Here is a 13,351-nt window from a genome sequence, read left to right as displayed (position 1 = left end):
GTCTATTGTCACTAACGGGCCACTCCCTGGCAGGGGGCGGGGGGAGGCGGCAGCCCCCTAAGAGCACGGCGCGCCTCCCCCTGCAGATGCCCGCCCCGCACACGCCTTACCCTGCAGACGTACTGGCTCCGCTCGCCGGGGGAGAAGGTCTGCGAGCGCACGATCACGCTGCTCCGCACGAAGGGGCGTTGCCGGGCGCTCAGGCCGCTGCGGTCTTTGGGGCGGACCGCCACGCTGGCACTGCCCGCCTCGTCGGTATTTGTCTCTTTATCAACCTAGAAGTCAGTAATTTGTCAGGAGCGGAGAGACGTTTCTTGCTCCTTTCTTCTAAGTGTGAAAGAAATACCTAATCTTACAAGAGACTCATCTAGCACCAGGGCCACTTCCGTGAGACAGGCTTTGTCTTTCTCCTGATGGGAAGGTGCTTTTCTACTTAGTTCTTAGGACGTTACCCTCAGGTAGGGTAGGATAATATCTGTCCAACAGGGTTACCGATAAGTGGCAGCACCGCCTCTAACAGATTAGACCTAAAAAAGGAAGCTTTAGATTTACAGAGGGTAAATGTGCTTCTATAAAGAACCTTATTTGAGAATTCTTCATCATTAAACGTTATTCAACTTTCTGATTAGTTTTTTTCAGAGTAAACGATACAAGTAACTAAATATAAGAAAATGAAAATACACTAGTTAAACCTCAGGTTTACGCAGAACATGCAATTATATATACTGCCAGACCTCGGTATCCGTGGGAGATTGGTTCCGGACACCAAATTCTGTGGGTGCTCAAGTCCCACAACTGGCCCTCTGTGTCTGGGGCTCCACATTCTCGCATTCAGCCAATCGTGTACTGTTTACTATCCGCGGTTGGTTGAATCAGATCCACGGTTGGTTGAATCCGTGGAGGCAGAAACCGCGGATACAGAAGGCCGACTGTATGTATGTATATGTGTGTGTATGTATGTATATATATATATATATATATGTACACACATGAAGTCTTCAGTCAGGGTATAACATTATTTTTCTTAGAAATAAATAACTGTTATTTTCTAAACTCCCAAGTTTGCCAGCATCTTCAAACCTTGAAAATGAGTTCCCCCCTTTGGGGATGGCAGTCTCAACATGTCTCTCACTAACCAGCAAAGTTACCTGCTTAGTAACATGGCATCTGTGCCTAAACCAGGTGGCATTTGCCACCTTCCTGAACTGGTTTCAATCAGAACCCCATCTAACCAAAATGAGCTTTACACGTTTACCTCACGTTTGAAATTGAAATAAACTCATAACATTTATGAAACTTAATACAGTTAAGTAGGCATCCTGGTGTTATTCAGGAAATTCTGAAAATGCTTTCCGTAAATATTCACAGAACATTTACAGAGAGATAAACGCCACTATTTATCTTCTTATATGAAACTTAATTGGAGAATGAATATGTGGGGCCCATTTGAAAAGGTTAAGGCATTTACAGTGTTTCTTATGGCCTCCTCCCACAAACGCCCATCCTGACCAGCTTTGGCACAAAATCCTAACATGCAGTTATAGCTGAAGAGACAGACTTGGTCTGCGTGGTGACTCTAGGAGACCAGTTTCAGGAGGGGACAGCTGAGAACACTCACCAGGGCGGGCACTCCTGCAGCTGGCTGACTCCCAAGGTCGTTGGCACAGTTGTTTTCTGTCTTACTTGTGTCCTCATTCATCTCAGGCACACTCGGGCATGAGCTTACGTCTTCTGCACAGCAACTGCCCTCTGCCAATTTCACTTCAGCCCCTTCCTCAGCCACAATTTCATCAGAGGCCTCTCTCAGCATGGTTAACCTATGGGTGAAACAACACGCAATACCGTTCAGGGTCAGGCAGAGGTGCTCCGTGATCGGCGCAACCTGGGCATGTTAACCCGTTACCTGGGCGATGATCAGACTCACACATCACGATTCCAGCCAGTTCTCTGGCTGGAACTTTTACTAAAATGCTCATGAGAGATAAAGTTATCACCTTACTCTCCAGAAATCTGAAGCAAAATCATCATAATTTCGTACTGAAAAGTTAAATTCATGAAATTTGACCTAATTCCTAAATATTAAATAGAAATATGCTAAAAAATCACATATAAAGTTTAACCCACGGTTTGAAAATACTGACACTCACTATAATATAATTTGGTATCAGTTGTTCATTTATTGTAAAATTATTCAAACAATAGAATGCAGTGACTCTCTGCTAAGAGTGAATAAAAATATCCATTATCAACTGTGCTCATGGTCTAGCAGAGGTGGAACCCTGGGTAGAGGAGTCTTACAACTGAACTAACAGAAGACTCTGAATGGTCTATGATCTTGTCTTTAACAAAAGCCGTGGCCTGGGCTTGGGTGGCACTACAAGTGAGGCTCCAGAATGCAAATATGGTTTATATTCTGTATAAACTGTACTGACAGGAAAGCAAGAGTACCAGGATGGGTAAGAATATCTCACTCTTTGTTGAGTTTCATATTCTCATAACGGGAACATTTTTTTTTCCACTGATAATGAAAAGTCAAGCTTTAATTGTGACTGGTGATATACTGACAGATTGGAACAGACTAGTTGTTAAAAACCTGGTCATGAAATGAACACGGGGGGACTAGCAATGAGGAGTGTAAGTTGTCAATTCCTTTAGATTACATTCTAAGTGCATTTTTTGAAATGTGGGTGAAACAAGTTGCGTATTTTACATATGCAAGGAAGGCTCAGTATTTCAAGATATGATGAACCTCATAATCACTCTCATATTTACTTTTTTTTTTTCGGTGCTCTGAACTTTATTCACTATAAAGGACTTTTGATAAGAACAAAGTATATCTGCTTTTCACATCACTATAGTAAGCTGTTCCTTCCAAATGTCCACAATTTTGTGGACACTAGTCACTCCAAGTTTGTAAGAAGTTTTATATATACACACATACACACGAATGCTGCTATATATGTATATGCATATATGTGTCAACAGTAGTTCAAACATAACAGAATAAGCAACAATACGTACAAAATTAATCCAAATGACTTTACATATATACTAAAAAAACTGATGCATTCACTAAAATTTGTTTTAGAGAAAACAGCGCAAACCTGGAAAGATAGTTCTTTATACATATGTGACTAGACAAACGCTATAATAACCTTTTTTATTTTTTAAAAACAATGAGGTATGAAAAATGAGAAGGAAACAGAAAAAGAAGGTGAAAGTGGCAACAAACAGAAAAAGAGCTCTTCAGAAGCTATTTTCTAAATATCTGCTTTGACTTCCCAGAGCCTAAATGGTACTTCTGGTAAGTTTGCAGAAAAAAGAGTCAGTTTTTAAATTTATCTATGACTCTAAAATAAACTACCATACCCTTCAAAATAGGTAGTTTAGACTTAAAACCAAAAAAAAGCCCAAGAAATAGTGTCAAAATTACTGAAGCAAGAACACAGAATCTCGCTCATGTGCTTTGTCCGCAAACTCGCCACTACCCCTTTCAACTCTCTAATGACCAAGGGAAGACTTTCCCTAGGGGCAGCCCCCTGAAGCTGCACTACTTTCCATTAATTCCAGAATAAGATCTAAAGCTATAAAGGTTTCCCGGAAAGTTTCTTCTGAGAATCTAAACACATCCTCTTTGAGATCCCAGTAGCAAAAGGAAATAACTGTTTTACCAATCTCCATCTGGACCCCTTGGCTCTTCTTCCTGCTCTGGTTCTTCTTCTTCTTGTGCTAATTCTTGTTCCACAGCCAAAAGCTCCGCTGATGTTCTTGCAAGTAAGGCTGACACTGCATCCTGGAGAAGGTAAAACACATGGCAATGAACACCATATGCTTCAAGAAATGATTTAAAAACTTATCAGATGGGGACTTATGCTTCTAGTTGTGAAAAAGAAGAGGTATGAGACCCAATTCTCCTTCTGAGAATAAATATGAAGGCTGAATAAAGTAAAACAAAAAGCGAAATACAAACAGACAAAAAACTCCAGCTGTTTTAAAGCAATGAAGAGCAACAAAGGCAATTAGCACTCGAGGACCAAGATCCCAGGGAGAAGGGAAATGCAAGGAGGTGAAGGGACCATCACTGCCACTCTTCTCCCCTGGGGGGCATGTCTCAGTTCCAGCGGCGAGGCACACAGGCTGACAGACTGTGGCTGCACAGGGCTGTGGCAGTGATGGGACGATGCAGAGATGAAAACTGAGTTGGCGACAAGGTAGCCAGCATACAAGGGGCCAGAGAAAATGAACTGTGAAGTGAGCCCAATATTCTGCACAATATTCCTTTTGGGACACTTGCCCTTCCTAAGCTACATACGTGCAGAGCAAGAAGCTGAGAAAGCAAAACCAGCTGCTAGGAGGCTAAACAGTAAGCAGATACCTCAGTTGCCTCATGGTCCTAGGGAGAGAAAAATTGGAATTCAGGTCTCTCAAGTGATCCAGGTGATCTGCCCATATTGTAATCTGCCTTCCAGAAGAATATTAAATCCTCTCTGGAGGAAGCTATCAGCCAGATCCTCTACAATCCATACATAATATCCAGCATTCCACTGGAAACAGGGCCCAATGACTGAAAGCTAAGAAAAATAAGAAGCAAAAGAAGCAGACCCATAGGTGATCCATATACTACAGTTATTTAGAAAAGGAATTAAAAATTTTATAATTAATATGTTCAAGAAAACTGATGAAACAATGGAGAATTTCCCTAGGATAAACACAAAGACAAACACATTAGCACATCAGAGTGAAACTGCTGAAAATCAAAGAAAAAGAGGAAATTTTACAAACAGTGAAAGAAAGAAGATGTAATACCTTTTAAGGATCAACAATTAGACTGTCCTCCAGCAGCTGAACAGAATCAATGGAAACCAGATGACGTGTTATTTTTAATGTGTTCAGAGAAATAACTATTCACTTAGAATTCTGAATATGCAGGAAAAAAAGTCCTTCACAAATGAAATCAAAACCAAGATGCCGACAGACCTGTACTAAAAGAAATACTACAGGAAATTCTCCAGGCAGAAGGAAAATGACCCAAACTGGAAGCACAATAATGCAGAAAGGAAAAGAATACATCAGAAAGGGTAAAGGTATAGGAAAATCTAAATAAATACTGATTGTCAATAAAATAATAATAACAATGTCTTGTGGGATTTAGAATAAATGTAACTAAAATATATGACCAATAATTGCACACAAGGAGGAAAGGGAATCATGGAGTTAAGTCTTTAAAAATCTTTGCACATCAAAAAAATAAATAATAATGTATTTCTTTTCTTTTTCTTTTTTTTTTTTTTTTTTAGGGATGGAGCAAATGAAAATGTCTTGAGAAAGGTGTTTGTTTCGTGGCGTATCAGTGTCAATTCTTCCACACTGTTGGACCAACTGGGCAGTGTTGCTTGTTAAACACACACACACACACACACACACACACACACAGAGTTGTCAATGAAGCCTTCTTATTATATAGAAATTTTAAAATATCAGGCTGTTTAAATTTTTACACGTTTCACTTTGAGTCCTAATTTGTTTTTCATTGCATCTACCTATTTTCCCTAGCACTATTTCTCTTATAAGTAATCTTACAGCAGAGAATATTATACGTCCGTGAGTTTTACCTTAGGCAATCCAGCAGCTGCTTTTTTTAAAAATTTTTTAATTTAATTTTATTTATTGTTTTATAGAGCAGGTTCTTATTAGTTATCCATTTTATACATATTAGTGTATATACGTCAATTAAAAATACATTAATTAAAATATATTTCAATTAAAAAAAATCTTTGCACTGTCTGAAAAAAAGCAAAAGCATTAATTTAACAGTTTCTAAGTCAAGGATGCATGATGTAATGATCAGGGAAACAGCAAAAAAGAACAGACTGTAATACTAATGGTCTAAGAGAAGGAAAAACCAAAATTTAAAAATACTTGATTAATCCAAAAGAAGGAAAAAAAGAAACAAAGATAGGACTAAAAGAAAACAAAGAGTAAGATGACAGGTTCAAAGCCAAATATATCACTAATAGCATTAAGTGTAAATAAATGAAATATTTCAATTAAAAGATGAAGATTTTAAAACTGGATAAGAAATCAAAACCAGCTAAGTACTGCTTACAGGTGAAACATTTTAAATCTAAGAACTCAGAAAGGTTGAAAGTAAAAGAATAATAAAAGATAAACCATGCAAATGCTAGCCAAAAAAGAACTGATACAGCTTTATTGATACCAGACAAAAAGTGTTATTAGAGATAAAGAGGGATAATTTATAATGATAAAAAGGTCAGTTGAACAGAAAGATACAACATAATGCTAAGTTTATATTCACCTAATAGCCTGGATACAAAATACATAAAGCAAAGATTAATAGAACTAAAAGGAGAAAGAGACATTTATAATCATAAATTGGAGATTTTATTATACCTCTTAATAACTGATAAAATAAGCAAATTGAAAAATCAGTAAATGCAGAAGATTTGAAAAGTAAAATTAACAAACTTGACCTGCAGAAAATACACACTTTTCAAGAGCACATGGAACTTTTACTAAAACTGAGCACATGCAAGTCTCAATATTCTCTATGATTGAATATGTATAAAAATTCATATAAAATACACCACAATGAAGTGTTTTATTCCAGGAATCCAAGGGCAATTTAACATTCAAAAGTCAATCAATGTATAATCCACTACATTAAGAGAATAATCTTAAGAAGATAACCATGTAATCTTCTTAAGAGATACAGTAAAAATGCTTGATAAAATTCAATATCCATGCACAATAAGGCTCTTAGCAAGCTGGAAAGAGAAGGAAACTTCCTTAATCTGAGAGCAATCATCTGTAAACAGCCTCAGAAAAACCATTCTAAATGAATGAATTATTGAAAGCCTTCACTTTGAAAAAGCATAGTACTGTCTACAGAGATAGATGACTGCACTTGTCTACAGAGATAGATGACTAAGTCAACGGAACAGAACAGAAAGTTCAGGAACAGACTACACGTGTAGAGGACATGTGACTTATGACAAAAGTGACACTGCAGTGCAGTTAGGAAAGGAATTATTTTCAACAAACAACCCTGGGTCAACTGGCTGTCACATGGGTAAAAAACAATCTTGACCCCTACCTCAAACCTTGCACAAAGATTAATTTCAGATGGACTGCACATCTAAATGTCTTAATTAGATGTGTTTCTCCAACTCTGACTCACCAAGTCTATAGAATCTACTAGTGGCTGGCTTGGTTGAAATACTGAATCCTCAGTTTCATCTTCGTTCTTTTTGCAGGGCATTTGCTTTGAAGGAAGCAAGTTATACCACAGAGTGAAAATCTCATTGGAAAAGGGTAAATCTGCCAGGCTGATCTGAGTTCCCGCCTATGTGAAATGAAAGGAAGAAAAGAAAAAACAGGAGAAAATAAAATGTTTCAATTCATATTTGCTCCCTCTGATATAATTAAGATTACTGGACAAGCTTGTTTTAAGGTTAAAAAAAAAAAAAAAAAAGCAATACTCATGATATATAGCACTGGTGGATTTTTTTTAAAACCTGGCGATGTCTTATATTTTCCGGTGTGACTAAATAAGAAATATAGCCGACCCTTGAACAGTGTGGGGTTAGGGACGCCAACACCACCCCCGACCCTGCAGCTGAAAATCCATGTCTACCTTTACAGTTGGCCCTCCACGTGTCAGGCTCCACATCCCCAGATTCAACCAACCACAGATCATGTAGTACTACAGTGCGAATTCAGTGAAAAAAAAAAATCTGTGTATAAGTGGACCACAAAAGAATCCCAGGGTTGGTTTTTAGATTGGGATTACGGTTGACCCTAGAACTACACAGGTTTCAACTGTAGACTGCAGTGTTTCTTGAACACCTGGGCGCACCTCTAGACACCTGCGTTTGAACACCTTATGTAACTTTACTGGTATGTAATGCTGCTCTGGTCATTGTGCACAATGATGTGTTAAACTTGCTATTAGTTATGTGTGAAGTCTTCTGCATCAGTATTTAAATATCCTATTGCTCTAAACAGTAACACTTAAGTCTTCCTAGAAGCTCTAACACCATGGCTGGGAGAACGAGCTGCATGAAGGAACTATACTCAGAGTCCTGCTTAAATCTGTAACAGTCAATTAGGTGTGGGATGTCCTTTTGATATCTACCCATCATTGATGAGCTGTGTGACCCTGGATACATTACTTCTCTAAGCAGTTCTTCATCTGAAAATAGGGGTCATCATACCCTTTTCATAAGATTGTCAAGAGGATTAAATGAGATAATGTATACAAAACACCCAGCACCAGGCTCGTATTGGGAATAATAAGCATACTCCACAGTGATGGTCATAACAGAGGCCAAAGTTCTTCTTTACCTAAAGGTTAGAAATAAAAAGTAGAGTTTACAGAGAATCATAATTTCTAAGCAAATTTGAAAGGTCTGGAATAAGAGAATGGAAACCAGAAATCTCTACTTCAGATAAAAAATGAAACCACTGTTGGGTGTGTCTGAGGCATTGGGCAGATTGGCAGAAGTATCGAGGCTGGCAAAACAACGACGAGAAAATTATTCTCAGAATATCCGACAGTGCTGTCTGATGCTGGAGATGATGAAAGGTCCTACCAGGCGCTCTTCCCTTTGGTGTTTACTGACAGAGCACAGATCCGCCCTCAGTGTCTTCTGCTGCAGGGCTGTCTGGGAGATGGCCACTCTGAACACATCACTGAATAACAGGGACTCCGCGGCTGGGTGGACTCTCGTTCGAAACAGACAGCTGACATCAGTTGAGGAGGGAAGCAGAGCAACTCTAAAGTATCTGCAAAGAACAAGGATGAAATGGATTTCACTGGTTCAATTATACTGGATTCACAGCTGGTGTTTGGAATTATCTGCCTGGGAGAGACACGGACTTCATCTCAGCCCAAAGCTCTGCTGCCACCATGGTCGTCATGCTCAGGGGCACAGAGGCTCTGTTCTTAACCCGCCGGTGCTCCGGATCATGCAAGGCTGAGCCTGCCGCCCGCCCCGGGGCTGCAGCAAAGGCACGTGGTAGGGAAGTGAGAGGAACGAAGACCACGGGGCAGACGGATTTACGTCCCACCTGCCCGTGTCCTGACAATTCCACAGTGACTGCCATCTGAACCTGGGAAAGCAGGAACACACCAAGTAAACACGGGTGACTTTGTCCCAAAGAACACTCACCCTGCATATTAAACAAGAACTGCTGATGGCCATTCCCCAGGAATGGAATACATTATCCTACTAGAGGAAAAGAAACGCTAGTGGCACATTGTTAAGAAAATTTAAAACAGATGAATTTTAACAGTTCAAAAAAGTCACTGCCTAGCGTCTCAGAAGTCTCAGACATGACAAACTGTTTCATGCTCTGTCATATTTAGAGGAAGAGTCAGAGAAAAACAATAACTTCTACTACTACTTTATTTTATTTATTTATTTTTTTACTCTTTTTTTTTAACATCTTTATTGGAGTATAATTGCTTTACAATGGTGTGTTAGTTTCTGCTGTATAACAAAGTGAATCAGCTATACGTATACATATATCCCCATATCTCCTCCCTCTTGTGTCTCCCTCCCACCCTCCCTATCCCACCCCTCTAGGTGGTCACAAAGCACCGAGCTGATCTCCCTGTGCTATGTGGCTGCTTCCCACTAGCTATCTATTTTACATTTGGTAGTAATACTACTTTAAAAGTGAGTTTTCTGAGCACACATTACATGAGGAGTCACAATTCCTGGAAACAGCACGAGGTATCTTCTTTTAAATCCCAGAAAGAGAACACCCATTAAATCCCTCCCCACTCCCCCATTTCCAGGCTTTCTAATTCATATTCTAAAGAGCATCTTTCTCCAATTATAAAAACTATAAATTCGTATGAAGAACTGAGGAAGGCCATATTATTTCTGTATTTTGTATCAACATTGATTATGGAGATTCAGCATTAAAAACCTAGTGGACCCTGGGCCACAGTCGTTAAGGCTGGAGATGCAGCAGAAGAAATCTTCTTTCCCTGCCTTCATGGAAAAGCAACAAAGGGAGGTATTTTAGAGAGGCGGGCGGGAGGGACGGGATTTTCTGTTTCTCCAGACTCCGTTCGCCTTGTCCCGGTGGCCTAACCACTTACACCATCCTCAAATGGTTCCGAGGGAAGAAGGTGAGGTTTTACAGGGTTAGGAACCAAAGGCATAGGGGAAGGAAGGTTGGGGTGCTTCTCCTCTCATTCTGCTGCTGGGGAGGGGGTCGGGGGTCACTCACAGAGACCCTGTGGCCGCCGCCAACCCGCTGACGAATCAACTCTGCTTGTCGTCATTAATAATCAAAAAAAAAGGTTTGACGTCAGGAGAAAGAAAGAACGATTCTGAGGATATTTCATGCTAGTTGTCGTCTTGAGCAGTGTCAATATTTAGGCCAAGGCTTTCGTTACGGGTTTAAGAACACGTTGCCATGCACTCAGGAAGGGTCAGGCCAGGCAGACAAGCGACCGCAGGGCAGACGGGAGCAGAGGCCCTGTCATCGCACTCTGGAGGGCACCTGTGACTTCCTCTGTGTGCCCTGCTCTGGCAGAGGCGGGACGTTTGCCGGCGGCCCCATCCCGACATCAGGGGCTTCATGCAAGTTCGTGTTCTTGGGGAATTCTGTAGTTTTGCCTGGACTTGTGGGTTGGCTCTCCCTGTTCACACATTCGATCCCTGGCGGATCTGTCCTTTCCCTGACGGGCCACTCGAAGATTAAAAGGCTGTCCACAGTGTGCTCCGAGATCTCAGCATACTTATCAGGAGGGAGAAGTCACGAATAGTATCGCCAGCCGGTCCTCCCTGAATACTACTGACAGGTATCCCTAACCTCAGTGCTGGGAAGCGGGCTCTCTGGGGTGATCAAGCCACTCCCCCACATGCCCTCCCTCCTCCCTGCACGGTTCATAAAACCAAAGGAGGGGATCGGCCCATATCACCCCCTCTTCGCCTTTATCTAGTGCTGATTAAGACACAATCAGCCCTGCTATGTCTTTCCCACATCGTCACTTGGATGAATTGCTACATTATGATGCAAAATTCTCATACGGACAATTTTAAGTTCTTTGATTTGTTCTCCACGGATTTTACTTACACTTTTGAAGTGTGAGGTATCAGGAAGGCATGAAGATTGCGGAGTTGTGCTACAATCACCATGAAACTTGACCTTTTTGCATCGTATCTGTCAAAAGAGAAGCTGATGAGGTAAGGAAGGGCACGGGCCACGCGTCACCGCACGGAGTCGAGACGCGCCCCTTCCTGTGCACAGTCTCACCTGAGTCCGATCTGCACCTGGGCCGTCTCCATGACGGCGACGTCCTCCTCACTGTACAGAACATCTTCGACTTCACTGGGCCTGGGGGCAGGGAGACAGCAGGTGCAGGTGAACGTTTGTGAACAGAAATGTGCAGAGCTATGGTTGCTGTCTGCCACTTACTGACTCTGAACGGAAACCTGAACTAACAGAACTCCTCAGGACTTCACTAGTGGTCCAGTGGTTAAGACTCTGCACTCCCAACACAGGGGGCGCGGGTTCCATTCCTGGGCGGGGGGCTAAGACCGCGCCAGCCACACGGCACAGCTAAAAACAAAACAAAACAAGAAACAGCACTCCTCTACTAGCCAGTGGACCTGACCCCAGTGCAAGCTCACTTTTAAAAGTCTTGCTTCACCTTGTCAAGAGGAGTCTGAGTCTGGGCCTTGAGTGGGGATGACTTTCTGGTGCCTGGGCTTCCAGAGCCTCCCCGGGGTGTACGGCACCCCAGATATGCCAGGCTTTCCGAAATCTGCATACACGAAACGCTTCACGCGCCAAACAGGCACTGGGCAAGCCCTGCAACGCTCTCATTAAAAACGAGTTTACGTCTCTAAGAGGCTCGGCTGTCTTTGAGCACATCGGCCTGTTCCTCATTTCCCTGCTGATAGGACGTCCTGGTATCCCTGGAAGTTTCAGCCTGCCACTTCTTTAATGCCTCAAGCCCTTTCCCCTGCAGAGAGTGGACTGAGGGCAATGCGCTCCCAGTCTGTCGCCCCACGCCCGGCTGCGCGGAGAAGGCACCGGGCTGGGTCCTTACTGTTTCACGAAAGCTTCGTAGACCCCGCTGTCCCCAGCCACGGACTCATCCGAGACCGCAGCCGACACGCAAGCGGTTTTCTCCCCAAGCAAGTGGATTCCTCTTCTTTTTGGTAATGCTTTTTCCACATCTAGGGAGGGGAGAGTGACAGCACTGATTAGAAAAAGTTAAGTACAAAATGCACACATGGTTTGGTTCGGAGAAATCCAAAATAAACTTTCGACCTGAGAATCCAGGATGCTACTATTCAAATCAACAGAAGTGAAGGATTCCAGGCACTGCGACTTATAAGATTCCTGGGATGCCAGTTATTTGAGAAAGAATCGGGTGTTCCTCTGTCCTGGATATTTTAAGGGAAGGGATCAATTGCACGCTTTCTCCTGGGCCCCTTGCCTCCCCCTTCTTGGTGCCCGCTGCAGAGAACACAGTCGGGGGTAAGAAGCCGTCTGCTTCCCTCAAGTACTGGAAACGTTTCTAAAAGAGAGCTTTTAGCGCTCGATGCAGAGAAAGGTTTCTGCCTCTTTTGCTCGCCCCTTCTCTCCAGGCTCCATCTCCTGAGCTGCTGCTCTAATAGAAATTGAAGAAAAAGTCTTTGACTTACAGAATTCCTCACTGGCTAATACCATTAAAAACTCTGCGCTACTGAATCTTCACCAACCACCACTTAACTTTTATCTCTGACTCATATTCATACCCCGGCATCCTGCGGAGAGCAGGGACCCTCGTTTAAAGCTGTGTTCCTGTGTAATAAGCTGCGAGCCCATGGCGTTCCTTCATCCTCAGGCAGGCGAGCGGGACCCATATTGGTATGCGTTTCGCCCCCCTTCTGAGTCATGACTTTACATCTTGTTAAGATGTTTAAATTTTAAGGCTTCAGATTACAGGATTGATTGCTGCATTTTCCCTTTTATTTCTGGCAGTGGGAATGCTTTTTCCCCCCATGATGATGAAGTGCCTTCTCTCTGCCCACCCCCCTTTGTGAGGGGTGAAGGTGATGATGTGATTTATTGATTACCCCCAGGAATAACCACAGCAGCCTGAAATTGACTTTGACGATGACAGAGACTGACTGCGGAAGGACTTCGGAGTTATTCCAACTTGATTTCTGCCATCCAGCAGGGACTGGTGCTGGACAGTCAAATGTATATAACAGGAACTCAACTTCAGCTGAACAAGAGTCTAGAGCACTGACGAGGTGACCAGTGTCACTATCAGGAACCACCTGCCCCCATGCCAAGGTCAGACATCCCCCCATAG

At 42.3% G+C, this 13,351-nt stretch overlaps 1 protein-coding gene across 4 annotated transcripts in view; it reads right to left on the bottom strand.

Annotated features, from left to right (window-relative positions):
- Positions 1-13,351, bottom strand: part of WWC2 (WW and C2 domain containing 2) — a 163,585-nt gene that overhangs the window by 14,672 nt on the left and 135,562 nt on the right. For 3 of the 4 annotated variants that reach the window (XM_059909637.1, XM_059909639.1, XM_059909640.1), the window contains 8 exons: positions 12,095-12,224; positions 11,296-11,376; positions 11,116-11,202; positions 8,613-8,805; positions 7,199-7,363; positions 3,672-3,793; positions 1,619-1,817; positions 111-275 (listed from right to left, as the gene is read on the bottom strand). In XM_059909637.1, the coding sequence (XP_059765620.1) occupies positions 111-275; positions 1,619-1,817; positions 3,672-3,793; positions 7,199-7,363; positions 8,613-8,805; positions 11,116-11,202; positions 11,296-11,376; positions 12,095-12,224 (1,142 nt within the window). The remainder of the gene's footprint in view (positions 1-110; positions 276-1,618; positions 1,818-3,671; positions 3,794-7,198; positions 7,364-8,612; positions 8,806-11,115; positions 11,203-11,295; positions 11,377-12,094; positions 12,225-13,351) is intronic. The other variant, XM_059909638.1, reaches the window with a different exon arrangement.

Source organism: Balaenoptera ricei, chromosome 21 (genome assembly GCF_028023285.1).
Source record: "Balaenoptera ricei isolate mBalRic1 chromosome 21, mBalRic1.hap2, whole genome shotgun sequence".
Lineage (NCBI taxonomy): Eukaryota > Metazoa > Chordata > Mammalia > Artiodactyla > Balaenopteridae > Balaenoptera > Balaenoptera ricei.
Note: the sequence above shows the minus strand (reverse complement) of the source record. Positions and strands in the feature narration are given on the sequence as shown.